This window comes from Hydractinia symbiolongicarpus, chromosome 14 (assembly GCF_029227915.1).
Source record: "Hydractinia symbiolongicarpus strain clone_291-10 chromosome 14, HSymV2.1, whole genome shotgun sequence".
Taxonomy (NCBI): domain Eukaryota; kingdom Metazoa; phylum Cnidaria; class Hydrozoa; order Anthoathecata; family Hydractiniidae; genus Hydractinia; species Hydractinia symbiolongicarpus.
This window is the reverse complement of record NC_079888.1, coordinates 17,645,447-17,667,972: the sequence shown is the minus strand read 5'-3', so window position 1 is coordinate 17,667,972 and position 22,526 is coordinate 17,645,447. Positions and strand designations below refer to the sequence as shown.

The 22,526-nt window shown below is 33.2% G+C and overlaps 4 protein-coding genes across 4 annotated transcripts; 1 reads left to right on the top strand and 3 right to left on the bottom strand.

The window, feature by feature from the left end:
- Positions 1-1,481: 1,481 nt before the first annotated feature.
- Positions 1,482-5,139, bottom strand: LOC130625712 (doublesex- and mab-3-related transcription factor 3a-like). The gene is made up of 2 exons (XM_057440814.1): positions 4,809-5,139; positions 1,482-2,676 (listed from the first exon to the last, which is right to left on the bottom strand). The coding sequence occupies exons 1-2, from the start codon at positions 5,098-5,100 to the stop codon at positions 1,880-1,882; spliced, it is 1,089 nt and encodes a 362-aa protein (XP_057296797.1). The 5' UTR covers positions 5,101-5,139; the 3' UTR covers positions 1,482-1,879.
- Positions 5,140-6,113: 974 nt separating this feature from the next.
- Positions 6,114-13,144, bottom strand: LOC130625843 (EEF1A lysine methyltransferase 2-like). Its single transcript, XM_057440958.1, has 6 exons — positions 12,597-13,144; positions 12,289-12,354; positions 11,066-11,180; positions 9,188-9,292; positions 8,264-8,504; positions 6,114-6,417 (listed from the first exon to the last, which is right to left on the bottom strand). The coding sequence occupies exons 1-6, from the start codon at positions 12,659-12,661 to the stop codon at positions 6,323-6,325; spliced, it is 687 nt and encodes a 228-aa protein (XP_057296941.1). The 5' UTR covers positions 12,662-13,144; the 3' UTR covers positions 6,114-6,322.
- Positions 6,634-8,264, top strand: LOC130625844 (uncharacterized). The gene is made up of 2 exons (XM_057440959.1): positions 6,634-7,019; positions 7,094-8,264. Exons 1-2 carry the CDS (start codon positions 6,878-6,880, stop codon positions 7,546-7,548), a joined length of 597 nt encoding a protein of 198 aa, XP_057296942.1. The 5' UTR covers positions 6,634-6,877; the 3' UTR covers positions 7,549-8,264.
- A 334-nt stretch (positions 13,145-13,478) lies between the features above and the next one.
- LOC130625841 (proton myo-inositol cotransporter-like) lies at positions 13,479-21,366 on the bottom strand. The gene is given in 8 exon segments (XM_057440956.1): positions 13,479-15,235; positions 18,588-18,702; positions 18,887-18,997; positions 19,289-19,380; positions 20,165-20,324; positions 20,515-20,637; positions 20,640-20,827; positions 21,172-21,366. Coding segments are annotated over 8 exon segments (1,746 nt in total). The 5' UTR covers positions 21,309-21,366; the 3' UTR covers positions 13,479-14,415.
- Positions 21,367-22,526: the final 1,160 nt, after the last annotated feature.

Below are 22,526 nucleotides of genomic sequence, written 5' to 3'. Positions count from 1 at the left end.
AAGTTTCACATTGTTAAATGGAATATATTCATGTTGGAAGATACTACCCTATGTGTTAACAGGGTTCTTTTTTCTTTTTTACATTAACATTTAATAATTCTATTTCCCACCTGCGTGTGACGTTGGATATTTTTAAAATGAAAAAATTAAATAAATAAATAATACTTTGAGGTAATCAACATACGTTTCCTTTTTACAACTTCGACCTCAAACCTCTGATTTAAAAGATTAGTCTACTGGGGACAAGTACTCTGTCCTTTAAAATATATAATTAAAAGTTGAAAAAGGGCTTCTAAGTATTAATATTAGATACCTTTTCTTTCACATAATCACTTTTAAAACTTTGAAATGAAACTGAAGAAGAAATAAAGTGAACATGCCAACCTCGTTTCCAGGGCTGCTGGTCTCTTAACAAGATCGCTCTCATTGACAGCCGTCACATATTTAGAGATGTCCTGGGATCGAGGTTGCCAATATGCGACACAGTATATGCAGAAAAAATGTGTGACTCACATCACGCCAACCTCGTCACAGGTTTTTTTATTCGACAGCGCAGTCCTTTCTTATAGCTTCTAAAATGATTTTGGCAAGTGCGACTTGCTTTTATCTTTCATTTTTTTATGTTTTTGCTTACTCAAAAATGTAACTCTATTACAAAAACTTCTGTTAAAGAAACACCATTTTTTTATTATATATTCTTTTTTTTATCGTGTGTACTTCTTGCTTGCATAAAGCAGGCGATACACGATCAATTTTTTGAAATCGAAAAATTGCAGGCGATACACGATCAATGTTTTCGAAATCAAAAAATTGGAGGCGATACACGATCAATTTTTTGAAATCGAAAAATTGTAGGCGATACACGATCAACGTTTTCGAAATCGAAAAATTGTAGGCGATACACGATCGATTTTTTGAAATCGAAAAATTGTAGGCGATACACGATCGATTTTTTGAAATCGAAAAATTGTAGCCGATACACGATCAATTTTTTGAAATCGAAAAATTGCAGGCGATACACGATCAATGTTTTCGAAATCAAAAAATTGGAGGCGATACACGATCAATTTTTTGAAATCGAAAAATTGTAGGCGATACACGATCAACGTTTTCGAAATCGAAAAATTGTAGGCGATACACGATCGATTTTTTGAAATCGAAAAATTGTAGGCGATACACGATCAATTTTTTGAAATCGAAAAATTGTAGGCGTTACACGATCCATATTGTCGAATTCAAAATAAATAAAAATCGAACGAATCTTCTGGAATATATATTTTATGAAAATTATTATATGAAAAACTGTAATAAAAAAAAAATACAAAAAGAAATATATCGAGGCGAATAAAATTATGCTTGATAAATTATCAAATATTTAATTTTTTTGAAGATGATGCGAGATTTGGACACCTCTTTATAACAAGGAGAGAACAAGAGGTCTGAGATCGAAAATACACAAGCAGCAAATATGGAATGTAAGTCAACAAAATGTAATTATTTTCATATATCAATAAATATTTCTTCTTTCAATAATAAAACAAAATTTCTGTTCTTATAAGAAATTTTCGCGATAAAATTTTACACACTGTTTGAAATTAAAGATGTTGGTCAAAAAGAATGGATCTGAAATTGCGCGAAATATCAGCCTAACTCACGAAAATTGAAACTATTAAATTTTTATAAACAAAAAAAGGTCGAAAAATAGTGCGAAAGTTTCTTCGGTGAAGGATGTAATCATGTAACGAAACACAAAATAACTGTTTCCAATGATAAACAAAACCTTAAAGAAATTCAACAACAAAAATAGCACTCGTGTTAAACTTTATATCCTAAACAAAACTCTGCTAGTTTGCGTGCATCGCCTACTAATCAACACGAGCTAATTATTCTTAGCATAGCAGTCAACCTGGTGTGGATTATTTGCTTTCGCTTGGAAGTTAACAGAACAATTCTCGCTTTGAGTACCGCGGTAATCCAAGTTGACCACGGGAAGGTTATTGTAGTATGGCTTTGGGTACTCATTTACCTCGGTTCTAGTGTCATGGCTGACTTGGTGCGAATAGTAACACTCTGGTCTTGAAGTCAACAGAGTTTCTATATTCACTGAATTTTTGTGAATAACAACGTTCGGTTGATACGTGTTGTCGTAATCACGAAACACATCCTGACGCGTTGTCATTACCCGACATGCATTTAAAATTTGTGCTTGATAAATTTCTGTTTGGCGTCGCTCTTTTCTCGATTGTTCAACCTGTAGCATCATTTCAGACGCCGTGATGAAGTCAGACTCGCTTTGTTGAACAATCGAGCGAATGGTCATCTCGGGAATATCTTTGAAGATTTTCTGCAAGACTTGGACTAATCTTTCGCTATACGCAGAATAAACTACCGACATATTACCGACATTTGTCGGGAAGGTATCGACACGATCAGGTGATACTTCTGTGTTTTCACTTGTTTTGGCAACGTCACTATTTACATTAAAGTGTGGTTCATCATACGGCAAGCAATGTTGTGGCGAAAATGTTGCAAGCTGATTTGCGTGAGTGCAACCACGGTTCTCGAATTGTTGTTTGTTGTTGTTTTCAAACGTCGGATTTTCTTTAGGTAAAATTTTACGCAAAATTTGTCTGCAAACATACGCACCAACTGTGTGCTTTGATAACTTTTTTTTCTCTAAGAATAAATGTGGACGACATAGCAAGTTAACACCGATATTTAAAATTGTGTTGTGAAGGAAGTCGCTTTTACTAAAAGTAAGAATTAGTAGTAACCAGCATATGTCGAAGTAACCACCAGAGAACCACCGGTATTTTGAAGTAACCACCAACGGAGAACCGGCAGCTTTTTTAAGTGACCACAAGATAACGACCAGTTAAATAGATAAAAGGAAAGAAACGCAACTGCCGCTTCGAATGTGACATTTATAATGTACACAACAGTTTATGACCCTGAAATGTTAATGTCTGGTGTGACTCGGGCTTTATGCAACAGTTAAGACAGAAGGCTTTTAAAACCACACACGAGAATTAACAAAAACAAAATTAATATTTTAAATAACGAACTAATATCTCAATTGTAAACCAAATTTAATGAAAAACACCATACGGAGGAGAGTCCAAAACGAGACATTGTTTTCTTGCGGCAGACGTTAAAGTTCGAATAAATTGAATGAAATAAACTGCACAGTATGAAGTCATCGAACGTGAGAGATACCTCTCCTGCCATTGTATCCACTGTTAAGGCATCCATATCAAATTTCATTTATTTTTCACAGCGGTTTCACACTTCTTTCAACGCTTCCTAAAAAATTATTCCGTTGACCAAAGGATTTTCATTTTGCAATTCGTGTATTGTAAACCAAATAAACGCTATACGGAGGAGGGTCAAAACGAGACATTTTTTTCTTTTGGTAGACAAAGTAAAGTTCGAATGAATTAATAATTGTTGTGGAGAAACATCGTGGCTAAATACAGGTTTCAAGTAAAAAAATTATGATTTCGATATTAACGTTTTTTCCTTAAAACGTGTTACATTTTATTTCAAAGAATGAACTTTAATCCTAAAAACACTATTTTCGTTCTGTTCTTCTTGTTTCCATTATTGCCTTTAGGCGAAATAAATAAATAAATAACTTATTTGATTAATTATCGCGAATTCCGCGAATGCTATTCATATTTTTGAAAATTAATCTTCGCGGGATGCATTTATTGGACCTCGTGAAAACAACTTAAAAGTAGCTAGTTAGCAAGAACAAGTATCAGAAAAAAGCCCTGGGAACTAGGTCTCCTTTTATTTATCATATTTGATAGTTTAAGGTCATGAAGTGTTGTGCATAAAAATCACAACACCTTTGCGCTGCTGTTGCTGCCTTATCTGGAGTAAATTAATATTAATTGCTGGTTCTCTTGGGGTTACTTAAAAAAACAGCTGGTTCTCTGGTGGTTACTTCATAATAGTTGTTGTTCTCCGGTGGTTACTTCATAATAGTGGTTACTTCGAAATACTGCTGGTTACTGTTGGTTACTGATGGTTCCTACTTTTAGTATCTACGGAAAGAAGCAAAGGGCGGTTAAAGCGTGTTTAAAGCTTGCTATATAGTGGTAGAGTTCAAACTAAGTATACTTTTTCATAAGAGTTTTTTTATAACCACACGAGCCTAAAAATAACATAAGAACATCTTAAGGCTCAATCTAATAATGACTTGTCGTTTCTTTTTGATAAAATCTTTTTAACAAACAACAAAACAAGAATAAATTTCTAAGTTTTGTTTTCACTATTAAGAACAAAATAAGAACAAACCAGGCTGAAATAAGCTCGAAAAAACATCCAATCTGAAGTTAAATTTTACTGGTTCTTATGTAGTCTAGAAACTACACCTTTATTTGTCCATTATGTCTTCTGGTTTTCGTTTTTCTCTTCAAGCGGGTGATGCACGATCCATTTGAATTCGACAAAATGGATCGTGTTTTACCAGCTGAATAAAAGGCTTTGCTTTTTTGTAATCACGTGAGTTTAACTAAAATCGAGACACTCACTTTGGGGAAAGAAAATAATGTCTGTATTTTCTCTCTGCTAGACACCTGGCACGTGCCTGTGATTGGTAAAAGTTTGAATATTAAATTAAAAACACAAGAGATGGTTAAAACCTTACATATTTCAAAGCATTTGTTGTTTTTCAAAAGATTATTCTTAAAAGAAAAACTTTTTCTGCACAGTACATAAGCTGGCCAGCATCGGGCTCTTTATAAACTTAAAATATTGAAATCGCAGAGCTTGAAAGCCAGCTTAAAATTCAAAGAAAATACCTTCTTTGGTAGGCCTATATCTATTCACAAACTGTTGTCTTCTGAGCGCCAACTGTGCCGCCATTACACGTTGTCTTTCTGCGATCAAAACACATTTTTCGCAATCACAAGATTTCCATGGACATATTTTTTTATGCCCTTTCAAAGCTGTTATTATGCCATGATTTCTACATCTTGAACATTTTGGAGTTTTTTTCTGTACCAGCTTATTTTCTTCTCGTTCCATAAGCATAACTAAAGATTTACGTTTCCCAAAACCACCAACTTCGTTTTGACTATTGTTTCTCGTCATATCCCTGAGGAAAATATTTTTTCTGCAGACGAGACGGTACCCACACAATCGAGTTCGATTGCGACTATTTTTAGAAACAAATTTGACCGATCAGGGCCTAGTTTTTACAACTTAAATTTTCTCTTTTAAATATCCACCCGTCCCTAAAGGTCGGCGCAAACCGATCTGACTTTTCATCCGACTTGAGATTTTTCTCTTGTCGGATGAAAATTTGGATCGGTTTGTATGTACAAAAAAATAAAATTTTCAAAAAAAGTGAAAATTAAGTCGGATGAAAGTTTGTTCTAGAACAAAATTTTTATCCGACTTCATCCCACAAAAAATGAACAAAAGTAATGCCGGATAGGTTTGGTGTGCCATTTCATCCGACTTTTGGAGTCTTTTTGTTTACAAAATCACAAAAAATGGCGTTTGGAAAGATTTGATTGATTTTCGAACGCGCGAAAATTCGAATTCGAAGAAAAGAAAGCAACTTGTGGGGAATGAACCACGAGATTTTTTCTAAGATGTAAAATACCTCTGTTTTTCACGTTCTTCATCCAACTTCTTGTTATTCCTCTGCATTGTTTTTCGTCATCAGAATCTGCAAGCTCTTTTGATACAATTTTTGTTTACAAGCAAAGTGCTGTCCTCCATTTCAAAAATTCAAATTACTAAACTCACGTGTCGGATGTGTCACAAACGAGAAATTCGATTCAAATTTTTATTCAACATTCCATTACCAAATCAGATGACCTTAAGACTAGGCTATTCTCAACTTTTCTTCTGAAGCTTCCATGACATTTGCGGGTAGCACCTCTAGAAGAGTAGATACACAGACCCTTCTAAGTAACCCAAAGTAAAATTTTTGACAGCCCAGTGTTTTTCAGTAACTATTCAACAAGGTCCAAAAAACATGGCTCCAGAAATTAGAGTTAAGCCAGGCGACAGTATATAACATGGTATAAATTAGCACAGGGACAATGCGGGTAAAAAATTGGCCGGTAAATTTACGGAATAAAAACTAACACGACTTGAAAAAAGAACTTCTTTTACTTTGAAACCACAAGTAGAGCGTAAAAAACGTCTGTAATGGAGAACTGTGACATCAGAGTCAACGAAAATTTTCAAGCCGTCCTTCTTTTCATGTCCATCTCATTTAGTCATTTTTCTTTCAAGTAATGCTCGATTTCAAAATTTATAGTATGGTTGTCGCACCCGGCTATATTGCTTTGGATGGATATCACCTCTTTACAAATATAGCAGTCGATACGGTTGAACCAGTGCTTCCACCATACTGAAAAGTTGGCGCTGGTATGTCTGCTTTGAAGTCAAAATCTAGACAAATAATTTCATAAAGGTCAAATTTCACAATCGAACATGCATCTGCTAAAAATAGCTAACATTAAAATATGCCAAATTGGTCCCTTTTTTATCAGCCCAGACCTCTATTTTTTCGTATTTGTATGATAACATACAATCTGCATAGCAATATGCTATAACTTTTTCAAGACAACTTTAAGGCTGAAATACACTATCATTTTTCAATGATCATTTTCCAATTATCATTGAAAAATGACAGTGTATACAGAAGAAAATGTCATTTTTTACACTCTCATTTCCAATGATCCTTAAAAATGAAAAGTTGAACATGTTCAACTTTTAATTTTTAAATGACATTTTTTTCTATTGTTTTAAACCGAATCCATTGTTTTCGCACACGTGTTTGTTGCACGCGATGTAGTTTAGGCGTAAACATAGATAAAAACAAAGATTTGAACAAGTAATTCACCCGAGAATGAAGACGCAAGAAGCGACCGAATATTTTTTGAGATTTGGAGAAGCCAGCCCAGTTTGTGGGATGTTAAATCCCCGTTCCATAAGGACAGAAACGAGAAGGCAAAAAGTTATGAGATATTCAAAGGCAGACGGAATGAAAGGTTTGTGTTATTTCGAATAGTTTGGATGAGAAAAGAAAAACATGCATGTTTTTATGATCTGTTTTTCTTTTTAGAGAAATTAGTGAGGAGTAAAATAAATACACTACGAAGTTATTTCAGCGCAGAATTGAAAAAAGTAAACAACAGCAACAAAAGTGGAGCAGGACGAGATGATGTTTACATAAATGTAAATGGCCATATTTTCAGTTCTTGCTATTCCTACGTGACTCCATCGTCCCAAGAAAAACAACTTCTTCGATGGTGGGTACAAATTTCAGACAAATTTTTCTTGCCATGGAACAGCACCGGTGGAGTTAAAGTACGCACAAAATTTCGCATCATTTCTGTAGTTGTTCAGATGAGATTACTCGCCGTACCCTCTTTCAGAACACCGCCCATTCAATCTCCGATCCCAAGGAACTCTTCAACACATGCCACACAAAAGTACTTTTGTGAACGCGAAATAAATACTGTAATTCGGCGTAATTTATCCCACATGAGAAAAACTTCAAAGTTGCAGCTTCTTTGACTTTAGCAGGAATTGGGTCTCGCAAATGCGTTGTTTTTTTCTCAATGTCAACTTCTATAAGATTTAGGAGCTCATCAAAAATATTCGGCGGCATTCTTAAAAATCGCGTATACTCTGCAATTTCCTCTACACGCAGTTCACACATAAGAGTATTGTAGATGCAAAGTTCACTTCGCCTATACGGCTTCACCCATCCATTTCTTTGCTTTTTTTCCTATGTTTAGCTCTCTTTTTTGATAACATATACACAACAACAGCAGCTGCTATTTCTTCTTCAGAGTCCATGTTGCAAAGAAAACATGCTCAAGTTTCATGTTTTTAATGATAGTGTATTTGCGCCAAAATTTGTCATTTTTAATGTCATTGGAATGTATCATTGGAAAATGATCATTGAAAAATGATAGTGTATTTCAGCCTTACAGGCCAAATTGTTTACCGAAGTTACGAGGGAAGCATCGATCGGGGTTTTAGCAAATTTTAGAAGCCTGGAACGAGCTAGCTATTATGGCCTAATTTTTACACTCACTAATTCAGCTCTATAATGTGGTTTAAAATTAGATTCCTTTGCAAGTTCAAGTCCATGACCCCAACAAAGTACGCAATGAGAAACACGCCCTTCATAGATGCTATCTTGCTGCCGTTGCAACAAATTATCTGAACTTAGATTAACGTAAAAAAAAAGTTTACAAAAAAATCCAAAAATTATTTTACTTACCGCCTCCAAACTGGTCCTTAAGCTCCGTTAGGGTCCAGTTACACGACGTTATTATGAATATTCCATTTTCTACAAGAATACTTTTCAGTGTATTGATGTACTTGTGTCGTGCCTCTTTGGCGTCATTAGGGCGTAAACTGATAGCATCATATGTTCCTTTGTCGTGACACAAATCGAAGCATGCTTTGTTGTCTGCGAGAGTGGAAAAACGTAGTGTAGATGAGTCTAAGAAATCCGCTTGCTAAATGAACAAAAATTCTTACAACAGCACAAAAACCAAATATAAAATTATCAACGACAACGACCTCAACAATAACGACAACAACAGCGACCACAAAGGACAACGACAACAGCAACGACCAAAGGACAACAACCACAACCACGACAACGGCCTCAAACGACAACGATAACAAGAACACACGGCCGCAGCAACAACAAAAAACAAACGACAACAAGAACAAACGACCGCAGCAACAACAAACGACAACGACAACAAAAACAAACGACCGCAGCAACAACAAACGACAACGACAACAAGAACAAACGACCGCAGCAACAACAAACGACAACGACAACAAAAACAAACGACCGCAGCAACAACAAACGACAACGACAACAAGAACAAACGACCGCAGCAACAACAAACGACAACGACAACAAAAACAAACGACCGCAGCAACAACAAACGACAACGACAACAAAAACAAACGACCGCAGCAACAACAAACGACAACGACAACAAGAACAAACGACCGCAGCAACAACAAACGACAACGACAACAAGAACAAACGACCGCAGCAACAACAAACGACAACGACAACAAGAACAAACGACCGCAGCAATAACAAACAACAAACAACAAACGAAAACGACAACAAGAACAAACGACCGCAGCATCACAAACAACAAAGATATAGTCTTACTTGGTAGAGTATGTCTTTATCATGTTCTTTCGCAATTTTTCGAGCAAGTTTGATACCAGCGTCAGAATAATCCACACCAAAAAGGTTCTGATATTCTTCGTCAGCCTAAAAGTAAATTATAGATATATGCGAACAGAGACACCATTTCAGGAATCTAAGTTTTAAAGAAAGTTAACGATCGTCTTTAATTTTAATCAATCATGGTAGTGGAAAAGAGAAGGTTAAATGTTGATTTTAAGAATAAGAAATTTTAAGAATAATCGTTTGCACGTTTATTATTTTTTACGCCATAATTTTTAATATAGCTTGTAATAAAGGATTTGTCATATTTTGCATATATTCATGATTCACAAAAGCTAGCACAGTGGCTAAACAAAAAAGCATGGCTAACAAAAGTCAAAAAAAAATTACATTGGTTCCCTAAATACTACTTTAGACCTAAATTGAACCAGAAATGTAACGGCTCTATGAACCACATAAATCGGTGCAGTAATCAATAAAGCGTTCACGTATAAAAGAGACAACTTTTATTTCTTGTGTGAATACAATTACAGACAAAAGTTAAACTAGAAAATTGAACCTTTCTGTGGACCCTGAATATGCGCCACCACAACATAATAATGTAAATAAAAACACTCTTTATACGATGGTACTACAGTTTTTCAATGTAAAAAATAATAAAAAAAAAATTACGACAATGTACTACCATAAGGTTTAGACAACCAATTTAACATATTATGCCTTCTCTAGATTTGATTTTATGGAGAATTTATTGGCCACAGCAAATCTAAAACTTATTTGTCGAAAGATGGAAGAATAGGAAAACTTTTTCATGGTAATTCAATAGCCCGTATGACCACTATCTGAAAAGAACTAATTTTGGTGGAAAGAATTTTTCACAAATTTTCTGTGTTTTTGGTTACCTTAAAGACTCGATTAAGCGCCCCCTCGAATAAGCGTCCCCTCCCTAATATTCGAATCCCAGTGGTTTTGGTATACTAACTTATGTAGGTAGAGGTGAAAGGTGTTCTAAAAAAATAACAACTCTTGTTATTTGCTTCTATTTCTTCTTTCTTAAGACAAGGAAATTTCTTAGTTTCAATGTCAATTTTGATTATCTTTCTTTTTTATTTAAGCTTTTTTTAAGACTTCTGCAAATTTCTTGTTATCTGTGGTTGCCTTATACCAAGCCAATTTCTCTTTTTCTTTTACCCATGACCTCAGCTTGCAAAGAATTGTTGTTCTCTCCAGTGTTTAGAAAATTGTTTAATAATTGTGATATTTCAATTGGTACATGTCCAACTAGCATATCTTGATCTTCTGCGCACTTGTAAACACCAAGTGCAAACTGGTCATACGTGAAAGCTTCATTTCTCGGATCTGGCTTGCATTTGAGTTCTCCTGTTTCAAAGAAGGCAAACCCTGTGGCGATGGTCGTGCCATGCTGAAAGAACGGCTAGGATTCATGAATGTGACAGAAAAGAATCCGTTTGTTCCTGACGAGAACGACATAATGTAAGCGGCTCCAGAGGAGTTACTCGTCGATGAGGATGACGGTGACGAGGATGATTGTAATTCGTTATTATTCGTTATTATTGCTTAAAGAATAAACACGTTCAAATTATTTGTCTCAAAATTATTTTTCTCAAAATTATTTTCTGTTATGGAAAAAATATACACACCAAGTAAAAATAATTAAATTTCGGGAAACTTTATTTCCGCAAAGTATTTCAAGGGATTAAAATCTAAGTACAAAAGTCATTTTTGTTAGGAGAATGTTTTACGGTTTTTATTGAGTCGAAATAGTAATTTTTAAAAAATTCAGCAACCGCGAAATACTTTTTTTTTGATTCGCAAAAATTAATTAACCGAACATACCAGTTCAAGCAAGAAGACTCCATTTCCACAACCAATATCAAGTATGCGTATATCTTTCTTCGTGTAATTATGGACAATCCATCGAACAACTTTTATCATGCGATTGTAACCGAACCTAACATAGAAATATCTGCGTTAGCTGCACCTTAGGGCCGTTTTTCATTCAACAAAAAATAAGAAGCGGGCGGGCGAGTGGGCGGATGTTTCCTGCTGAGCGGGATTCTTCATTAAATAATGTTAAAGTATATTTTTTAAAAAACTTAAAACTTCTCCAGTGGAACTAAAAAAAAAGCAATTGTGAATTAGGATCTAAAAACTGAACGAAGTATTTTGATCAGACAATTCATAATAACTTGCAAGTTTAAAATTTGTAACTTTCACACTGTACTTATCATTTTGTTCGATTCGCGCGAAATTGGCACATGATAGCTTATTTTTTCCGACCCTTCCAGTTTTTTGTTAAATGGAAAACGGTCTGAATGTAATACAGTCAGTATTATTTCGTTTTCAATAGTTTATACCTAGTTTAAGTCTAACGTAATACACATGAATTAAGAGATACTAAAACATGGTTGAAAAACTGTACTGTCAAAGAAGATATCATGGGTACTTTTCTCAAAAAAAACCCCCGAATATTGACATAGCCAAGGATCCTCATCCCTGAAGATAGGGAAAGTAAGGCTAGTAGAAATAGCCAATGGGTTGTAAAGATATTTGCGAAATGCTCAAAAAAGTAGAAAAACATTGTAAAGAAGCGATTTTTTTGAGAAAGAAAGAGAGAAAAACTAATGTTAAGTAATTCCGCAAAGATTTGTTTTTGCGAATTGACCTTTCTAGAGATTTTCGCGCACACAAATTTCAGACAAATTTTGCGAAAATTAACCAACTTAAGGTACTTTATTCAAGGAAATATTTTCTCGAATTTCTCAAAATTTGTGTGTTTATATGAACCTGAAGCTGTTCTTATTTTGTTCTTATTTTTCAGCAAAATGTGAAGCCTGTGTTCTTATAAAATTGTTCTTATAATACCTCATAAGCAGAATTCACATTTTCTATTTCTTTTTGAAAACAGGTTTATATCGCCACGATGGTACGGTGTATGCACTTTTTTATGAGAACAATAAAACAATAATAAGATTGAATTTCTACTTATTTTTTTTCTTATTTGGTTTTATGTCCTCTAAGCGTAAGAAAAACAGAATAAGTGTTTCTTATTCACGCACCATATTTCTCCTTCATCTTTACTGTCAGAAAAGTTTTCAAGTTCTTTAGAATAAAACTGCTCCCAACTAAAAAAAAGGACAGTAAGAAAATTTCAACGCTGTGGTCCAAGCCACGAATTTTGAACAAACAGTATTTAGAAGTAAAGACACTACTTAAAATATTTGTAACTCTTACACGAACCAGGGAAAACAGATAGATTGAAAAACAGACAGATTGAAAGACAGACATACAGGCAGACAGACAGACAGATAGACAGACCAACTAAATTAAACAAAAAATTAAACATAGCAGCGAACAAACGACTTACTATTCCCGTGTTCCCAGCTTGGAACTTGGCAATTCTTCTGAAGTTTTGCTTTCGATAGATTGCATATTTTACTTGTAAAAAATAAAAACATCATGTTGTTGATAAGCACATAAACAAACAAAAAAATTTAGAAAGAGAAGAAATCATGCCGAAGAAAATTCCGTAGGCTTTTGTACACAGACTCTCATTGTGATTGAAGTTAAAGTAGTAGTTCGTGTTGACAGTTGAGTTTGATGTAATAGTATTTCTTATTCATGCGGTACTATTATAAAAAAATCTCCTGTCCTCGTTGAAACACATCCGGTTGTCACTCCTGCTATTATGAATTCGTCACTCCTGCTATTATGAATTCTACAAAATCAGGTTGTGTGTCATTTGCAAATTATTGAATTCCATTTGTTCTTGCTAGTTAAAAAAGAATCAAAAACATTTAATATTTCTATTAAAACTTTCCTGCGCAAATCAAATTTGAGCATTATTCCTGATTTGGTCGAATGTTTTTCTAACCAAGCGGACCATAGAACAACCAATAAGGATGTTAACGCAAATTTCTTTATAACAAATACCATAAGGGAATTAATTTTCTCCAATTTCTCGAATGTTATCAAATCAATTGCGCGAATTAATTCTTCCGAAAAATTATTGGGAAACAAAATTTACATTTATTTTATCTGTTAATTTTTCTACAACTTATTTCAGATTTAGAAATATTTACTTTTTTTGATACAGAAAAAATCCTTCGAGAACGGTATAAATTGAGAGATAAAACTTGTAATTCTCGCCGAAAAATAATTTTGCAAAAATGAGCTCTCGCGAAAATTAATTCCTCTGAAGTAATGCCTTGGTGAAACGTACAAATAGCCTTCGTGGTAAAAAATGCAGTTTCGAAAAAAATTATATTCAAATAATTTAACTGTGTACAATTCCTACATTTGTATAAAATATATTATATTCAAACTTTTTAACCACTTAATACTAAACAAAACAAACAAACAAAAATAACAGTCATATAAAAAAATGTTAACCTAGTAAATAAGGTTATTCATTTTTATAAAAGCCATTGACACCATCACAATCTAAAACGCATGTCCTATATGTAATGCAACTGGACTGACTTTGAACATGGTTAACATACTGTCTCGCAGTGAGCAGGACTAAATCCATAAAGGAACCAGCTATGTGTAACAATACGTTAACAATAGACACAGCTTGTCCTAACGAAGTGTATATAAATATATATAGGTTTATCATAGCTCATTTTTATTCTACACGAATAATAGAATTTCACACACACATCATATAGCGCTATATATAACAGGGCGGTCATTTTCAATGAGTAAACAGTTACTTGTTTGCCAAAAATAGAAATGTCAAAAATTATCATAACCTCCATATACCATTTCTACATGTTTTCAGTTTTAAGCAAATATATTTAATTCAACTTTTACTATAACATTTCTACTTCTAAATAATTAACCAAACCGCCCGAATGTTAAAGTAAAAAGTGTGTGGTCAGAATTTAAAATCAACGTAAGTTTTTCCCCAGTTCATTGGTCTTATAACGCAATATATATTCAGTCAAAAAATCCTTTCAAGAGACTTAACTTTCGTAATCCTAAGACACCAATTAGTTTGCATTCACTTGATCTCTTGTCTTATCCACCTGTTATTTCGCTGGGAGTCAGAAAAGAAAACATTCTAAAAATCCTGCTAAAAATAACCCACGACTTTTCTGTTTTTCGAAGTAGATAACTTTATAGCAATATCTAATAAGTAATATATTTATATATTAAAAAATTAATCTAATGTAAATGAAAAACTAATAAACAACTTCAATTGGTTTTGAGCGGCTAAACAATTCCTCTACTTCTTCCAGCTTCTTCCCTTTGGTTTCAGGTAAAAACACAGCCACAAATATAAAACCAAGCAATGTTATACATGCGTATAAGAAAAACGCACCAGGGCGAGTCAACCAATCCATTATATTTAAAAATGTCAACGAAACAAGTAAATTGCAAAACCAGTTGGTAGCCGTTGAAGCTGATGTTCCAAAACTTCTTGCCCATAGTGGATAAATTTCTGCATTGATTGCCCAAGGCATGGGTCCTAAGCCAGGTGCAAACATTGCTAAGTAAAAAATCATGGCAGTAACAGCCAACCAAGCATACGAAGTTGGACAGACATTCTCTGACCAACTTAATGAAACTTTCGATGGATAGAAATTGGAATGGTTACAAAATTGTGATCTATGGTTAACATTTCTCGCGTCGACACTCAAACAAGTACCATTCAAGAACTCTTTATCTCTCTGTGTGAAACAAAATCCACAGGATTTATCTTGAACACATGAAAAACATTGTTTATATGAGGCGCAGCCATGTGTGTATTTAGTAGGAGCTTGAAATGTTGATTTAGGTGAATCGCTTTTCAAAAGAATAAATGTACCAGCCAACAAACACAAAGCTACAGTTACACCAAGCATACTAGCGAGTGTCAATTTACGGCGACCGACTTTTTCAATAAGCATAAAGCTTATTAACGTGAAAAAGAAGTTGCCACTAGCAACAGCAGCAGCAAGCCAAATAATTTGTGTTTGGTCGCTTACACCAGCCATTTCAATAATGGTAGCACTGTAATACCTACACGTAGAAAAAAATGCTTGTTTAAGTGACTTGGTAAAAATGCAACTTACGCCTTGCCTGAAATAAGGAATTGAAACAAATTACACGCATTGGACGTTCTTATCCAGGTTAAGGCAACGATTATCAATTTACGACTAGGATTATGTATTGAAGATGAGGAGTGTCAATTTACAACTAGGATTATGTATTAAAGATGAGGATTGTCAATTTACGACTAGGATTATGTATTGAAGATGAAGATTGTCAATTTACAACTAGGATTATGTATTGAAGATGAGGATTGTCAATTTACAAAAAGGATTATGTATTGAAGATGAGGATTGTCAATTTACAACTAGGATTATGTATTGAAGGTGAGGATTGTCAATTTACAAAAAGGATTATGTATTGAAGATGAGGATTGTCAATTTACAACTAGGATTATGTATTGAAGATGAGAATTGTCAATTTACGACAGGATTATGTATTGAAGATGAGGATTGTCAATTTACAACTAGGATTATGTATTGAAGATGAGGATTGTCAATTTACAACTAGGATTATGTATTGAAGATGAGGATTGTCAATTTACAACTAGGATTATGTATTAAAGATGAGGATTGTCAATTTACGCCTAGGATTATGTATTGAAGATGAGGATTGTCAATTTACAACTAGGATTATGTATTGAAGATGAGGATTATCGATTTACAACTAGGATTATGTATTAAAGATGAGGATTGTCAATTTACGACAGGATTATGTATTGAAGATGAAGATTGTCAATTTACAACTAGGATTATGTATTGAAGATGAGGATTGTCAATTTACAAAAAGGATTATGTATTGAAGATGAGGATTGTCAATTTACAACTAGGATTATGTATTAAAGGTGAGGATTGTCAATTTACGACTAGGATTATGTATTGAAGATGAGGATTGTCAATTTACAACTAGGATTATGTATTGAAGATGAGAATTGTCAATTTACAAAAAGGATTATGTATTGAAGATGAGGATTGTCAATTTACAACTAGGATTATGTATTGAAGATGAGGATTGTCAATTTACGACTAGGATTATGTATTGAAGATGAGGATTGTCAATTTACAACTAGGATTATGTATTGAAGATGAGGATTGTCAATTTACAACTAGGATTATGTATTAAAGATGAGGATTGTCAATTTACGACAGGATTATGTATTGAAGATGAGGATTGTCAATTTACAACTAGGATTATGTATTGAAGATGAGGATTGTCAATTTACAACTAGGATTATGTATTGAAGATGAGGATTGTCAATTTACAACTAGGATTATGTATTAAAGATGAGGATTGTCAATTTACGACTAGGATTATGTATTGAAGATGAAGATTGTCAATTTACAACTAGGATTATGTATTGAAGATGAGGATTGTCAATTTACAAAAAGGATTATGTATTGAAGATGAGGATTGTCAATTTACAACTAGGATTATGTATTGAAGATGAGAATTGTCAATTTACGACAGGATTATGTATTGAAGATGAGGATTGTCAATTTACAACTAGGATTATGTATTGAAGATGAGGATTGTCAATTTACAACTGGGATTATGTATTGAAGATGAGGATTGTCAATTTACAACTAGGATTATGTATTAAAGATGAGGATTGTCAATTTACGACTAGGATTATGTATTGAAGATGAGGATTGTCAATTTACAACTAGGATTATGTATTGAAGATGAGGATTGTCGATTTACAACTAGGATTATGTATTAAAGATGAGGATTGTCAATTTACGACAGGATTATGTATTGAAGATGAAGATTGTCAATTTACAACTAGGATTATGTATTGAAGATGAGGATTGTCAATTTACAAAAAGGATTATGTATTGAAGATGAGGATTGTCAATTTACAACTAGGATTATGTATTAAAGGTGAGGATTGTCAATTTACGACTAGGATTATGTATTGAAGATGAGGATTGTCAATTTACAACTAGGATTATGTATTGAAGATGAGAATTGTCAATTTACAAAAAGGATTATGTATTGAAGATGAGGATTGTCAATTTACAAAAAGGATTATGTATTGAAGATGAGGATTGTCAATTTACAACTAGGATTATGTATTGAAGATGAGGATTGTCAATTTACGACTAGGATTATGTATTGAAGATGAGGATTGTCAATTTACAACTAGGATTATGTATTGAAGATGAGGATTGTCAATTTACAACTAGGATTATGTATTAAAGATGAGGATTGTCAATTTACGACAGGATTATGTATTGAAGATGAGGATTGTCAATTTACAACTAGGATTATGTATTGAAGATGAGGATTGTCAATTTACAACTAGGATTATGTATTGAAGATGAGGATTGTCAATTTACAACTAGGATTATGTATTAAAGATGAGGATTGTCAATTTACGACTAGGATTATGTATTGAAGATGAAGATTGTCAATTTACAACTAGGATTATGTATTGAAGATGAGGATTGTCAATTTACAAAAAGGATTATGTATTGAAGATGAGGATTGTCAATTTACAACTAGGATTATGTATTGAAGGTGAGGATTGTCAATTTACAAAAAGGATTATGTATTGAAGATGAGGATTGTCAATTTACAACTAGGATTATGTATTGAAGATGAGAATTGTCAATTTACGACAGGATTATGTATTGAAGATGAGGATTGTCAATTTACAACTAGGATTATGTATTGAAGATGAGGATTGTCATTTTACAACTAGGATTATGTATTGAAGATGAGGATTGTCAATTTACAACTAGGATTATGTATTGAAGATGAGGATTGTCAATTTACAACTAGGATTATGTATTGAAGATGAGGATTGTTAATTTACAACTAGGATTATGTATTGAAGATGAGGATTGTCAATTTACAACTAGGATTATGTATTGAAGATGAGGATTGTCAATTTACAACTAGGATTATGTATTGAAGATGAGGATTGTCGATTTACAAATAGGATTATGTATTGAAGATGAGGATTGTCAATTGACAACTAGGATTATGTATTGAAGATGAAGATTGTCGATTTACAACTAGGATTATGTAATGAAGATGAGGATTGTCAATTTACAACTAGGATTATGTATTGAAGATGAGGATTGCATGTTCTCTCTTTAAAGCAAGTTAGAAATACCACAAACATAAAATGGTAGAGTAAAGGAGTTGTGGATAATATGCTTATCTCTTTACAGTGCCTTATGAAGAATTTAATAATTTCCAATTTTGTATCTGGATCCAATTAATAATATAAGAAAAAAAAGTACAGGTTAAATTAAAAGTCACTTTAAAGCACAAAATGTTTTGTCGAAAGCCGAAAAATAAAAATAATATTTACATGACAGTGTTGATGGCAGAGAGCTGTTGAAAAGCTTGTAATCCACATCCAACCAGTAATGCACGTCTTGTTGTCTGTGTCTTGAATACACGGTTAAAAATTCTCTTCGTGTCAGCTATACAGAAAAACATTGATATAGACGGCATGGCAATATCCTGCTATTCAAAATGTACATAACCTTGTTGCACATACTTCTGCTCCTAGCCAGAGGGATTTTAGGAAAGATTTCATTAAATGAATTTGGTTAGCAAAAGAAAAAAACAAATGACTGCATCACTTGAGAATAAAATTTAATTTACCACTGCCTCTTCTAGATGATGAGATTGCCTTTGAGATGTCCTCCATTTCTTGATTGACATTAGTTTTCCCTCTTAACTTTGCAATTACTTTTTCTGCTTCGTCCACACGGCCTGAAAAAAATGAGCATGCCAATCCTATCTAACATTGTTTGATATGGCGAAAAAAATAGTGCAATGATATAACTTATCTATTTCCACATTGTCAATGCACAACTGTTGCAATCCAACAAATTGGTTCCCTTACAAAAAATACCTGCCATTAAAAATTGCGTTACTACGTTATGATGTTATGCATTCTTAATTAAATCTTTAAATATCAAATTAAAACATTTCATAAGTTGTCTTTACATTCATTAGGTTAAATGAAAACAAAGATTTCCCCTTTCCCCTACAAACACATACCTTTACTTATCAACCATCTCGGACTTTCTGGCATGCCAATGAAACCCAGGAACATTATGGCGGAAGGAACACCGGCAACACCAAGCATATATCTGAATCAGAGGAATTTACATGAAATAATAAGAATAATAAGTCAAGAAAACGTAACAAACAAAAACGATTACCGATTGATAATGTGAGGCAACAAAACGTCTCATTTCGAAGACAGTGATTGTAATGTCATGGACATCAATTTTGTGTATATGGTAATGAAAGCTTAGCATTTATGTTACAGCGTTTTCAATATTTAGCTACGACCCCTGTTTTTTATTCATGGCCTTACAGTGTTATTTATTTGCCCATCTATCCCCGGTCATAAATGGCACTAGCCAGAAATAGATAAAAAAATATTGAGCCATTATTGTTGTAACTATATCTGAAAATTACAAAAATGGGAACTATTTAATTGCAATAATATGCAATTAGAGCAATACTTTACTCAGAAGTTTTTGTGGGAGAAAAAGGTAAAGGTTAAAAAAAACAAAAAACTTGAATATTTTGCATTTTTGTGAAATTAATTTCACAAAGGATTTTTAAGAGTTTATAGAAACTATAATCAGCATGGGTTAAATCTAGATTTTAACAATTTTGTTGAATTTATTTTCACGGAATAACACTTTGCGATCTTGTGAAATCTGTTTCTGCCATTTGAAAGAAATTTGTCATATTTTACATAAGTTAATTGAAAGAATTTTCACACACAAAAAAAGTAAATTTCTTTTTGTGGAGACATGGTAATCAATCAAGCATAACAAATTTTGTTTTGAAATACAATTTCACACAGTTTTTCTCACATTTTTCACAAAATTTAAATCTATAATTAATCAAAAATAGTACCTCCAATTTTCCCTTTTCACATAACTAAATGCACCATTAATTATCGCTGCTGAAAACTGACCAAAGGTGATGAACAGTTGATTGACAGTCACAAGTTGACCTCGTTTATGAGCAGGTGCCGCCTCAGCAATATAAACAGGTACCGTTGCACTTGCATAACCTATAAAAGAAATTTAAAAAGTCAGTTTTTAGACTAGTTAGCATGATTGTTTGTAATATAGTGCCTGTTATGACGTCATTTAAAATTCGCTTTGATTTGAAACAGAATTTTTTGAGTAACAAAAAAATTAAATTTAGAAAAGAAAAAATCATATCGTCACAAATATGTTTAAGTCAGATCACAAACTTGCCAATTCCCAAGCCAACAATCAACCGCCCAGCAAGCAACACCCAGATATTTCCAGCTACGCCCATTACGACAGCACCCACTGAAAACCCGAATGATGCAATCAATAAGACAATACGTCTGCCAAATCTAAATAACCAGCGGTTGCTGAACCTAATATTGCACCGCCTACTGTAATACTGACAACAGCTTCTTGCAGTTCGTTTGATAGGTCAAAATGTTTTTTGAGTGGTATCATGGCACCTGATATTACGCCAGTGTCATAGCCGAATAAAAAACCACCAAGTGCAGCAAACAATGACAGCATGTAAACATAACTAAACAAATGAAAAATAGAACATAGTAAGAATTGTATTATTAAATCAGTCATTTCTGAATGTGTTGAAATAAAACTGTCGTATTCTTATTCGACATTTTTGCCTTTCCACTCACACATTGATGTTTGATTTCAGTCATTTAAATATAGAATATATAAACTCTAGTGATTTTATTATAAACATCCTTTTATATACAAAACGTTGTTATTTTGAAGCGCACAAAAATGATCATAGAGTGTAGCATTCCCACAAAATTTTGTCTTAATATAGTCATCTATTCATTTCTGTAAGACAATGCTCTTAGATCATTTGAAACCATATTGACAGGTACTTTTGAATCTTACCAAGTTGTCGTGTGTTGATAATCAAGACTGCCATGATGATCATCATCCTGATCTTCTCGCAAAATAGGAGTTTCTTCATTTTCTACTTCACTCTCCAAAATGTAAAGATCTTCTTCTTCTTCTGTTATGTCTGCCATTTGATTTGATTTATTATTCTATTCTTGTTGTATTTCAATTCTAATTATAGAAAACATACAAATATTAATGTTACGACAACAATACACAAAGAGCTATAAAAGCTTTATTAGGTTAAATTTATTGACAGGACAATTCCATCTTGGACACCGTTTCTTTGATATTTCTTATACTCTTTGTTATTCCCACTTTTTAATTTGAATTAAGAAATTAATCCTCGTTATCCAATAATTCTACATTATTTTTTTCACAAATTTTCGCCTACCACACATCACGCTAAAGAGAATTTTAGTCAAACCTGTTCGTGTTTTTAAGCCTTTTACATTTATAATCTTTGATCTTTTTAAAAAATATAAACTCAGGTTTAATACATTGAAAATATAATTCTGAATTTCATTTATAACCATCTCTCTATTTAACCTGCCTTTATTTCTAAGAATGAGCGCTAAACCTGTGGCGAAATTTTTAACAAATATATACAATTATCTGATAATTTTCCCACTGTGTGTATGGATTAGCTGAGAGAATTTGTTCTAGAACTAAATTTATGAACAATAAACTTAAAAACTTTAAATCAATTCAAATGGTAGCAAGAAAATAGTATTTTTTCATCAATAAACCAGGAAAAATTATCTTTTAAAGATTAAGCATGCTTTATTTAAATAGCAAAGGATGTAAACAGGGAGTTTTAATCTTTAAAATCGAAATTCAATGGTACTCGCAGGATCTAGTTATTTTTTAAAAAGCTATGAAACCAGCTGTTTGTTTTCAGCTCCCACTACAGAGGGCCATAAAAAACATATTTTTATACATTTCTGGTTCAGCTGTGTATTGCAGCAGCATCAGATAACTGTAATTCTCATTAAGAGGCTATTTTTTTCGCACACAAGAATCGGTTCTGAATGCCCAAAGTACCATTTCTTTGGCATTCAGAATCTAGATGAACTCGAGGAACAGTTCACTTGGAGCATTTAGAGCACTCAGAACTAATAATTTGACATACTATGGACAAACCCTTCTTGCTCCAAAAACTCATTTCTTTGGCGCACATTTTTTCGCCAGTGAAACTCTTGCAGTGAAAAAACATTTTGAATACTTTACATAAATTAAAAAACCACGGGAGACGGAACTTAATTATGCCTTTTAAGAGCATCGCTTACAAAAAAAATTCAAATTAGAAAAACTTTTTTTTTGGTTAAAAATGGCTTGTGAATTTTTTT

Coding starts and splice junctions, on each gene's coding strand:
- LOC130625712 (XM_057440814.1), bottom strand. CDS start 5,100: ATGACGAGAAACAATAGTCAAAACGAAGTTGGTGGTTTTGGGAAACGT. Junction 2,677..4,808: donor ATATAGGCCTACCAAAGAAG/GTATTTTCTTTG, acceptor ATTTATTCTTAG/AGAAAAAAAAGTTATCAAAG.
- LOC130625844 (XM_057440959.1), top strand. CDS start 6,878: ATGAAGACGCAAGAAGCGACCGAATATTTTTTGAGATTTGGAGAAGCC. Junction 7,020..7,093: donor AAAGGCAGACGGAATGAAAG/GTTTGTGTTATT, acceptor TTTTCTTTTTAG/AGAAATTAGTGAGGAGTAAA.
- LOC130625843 (XM_057440958.1), bottom strand. CDS start 12,661: ATGCAATCTATCGAAAGCAAAACTTCAGAAGAATTGCCAAGTTCCAAG. Junction 8,505..9,187: donor ATAAAGACATACTCTACCAA/GTAAGACTATAT, acceptor TTGTTCATTTAG/CAAGCGGATTTCTTAGACTC. Junction 6,418..8,263: donor TAAGGACCAGTTTGGAGGCG/GTAAGTAAAATA, acceptor TTATTTGTCTAG/ATTTTGACTTCAAAGCAGAC.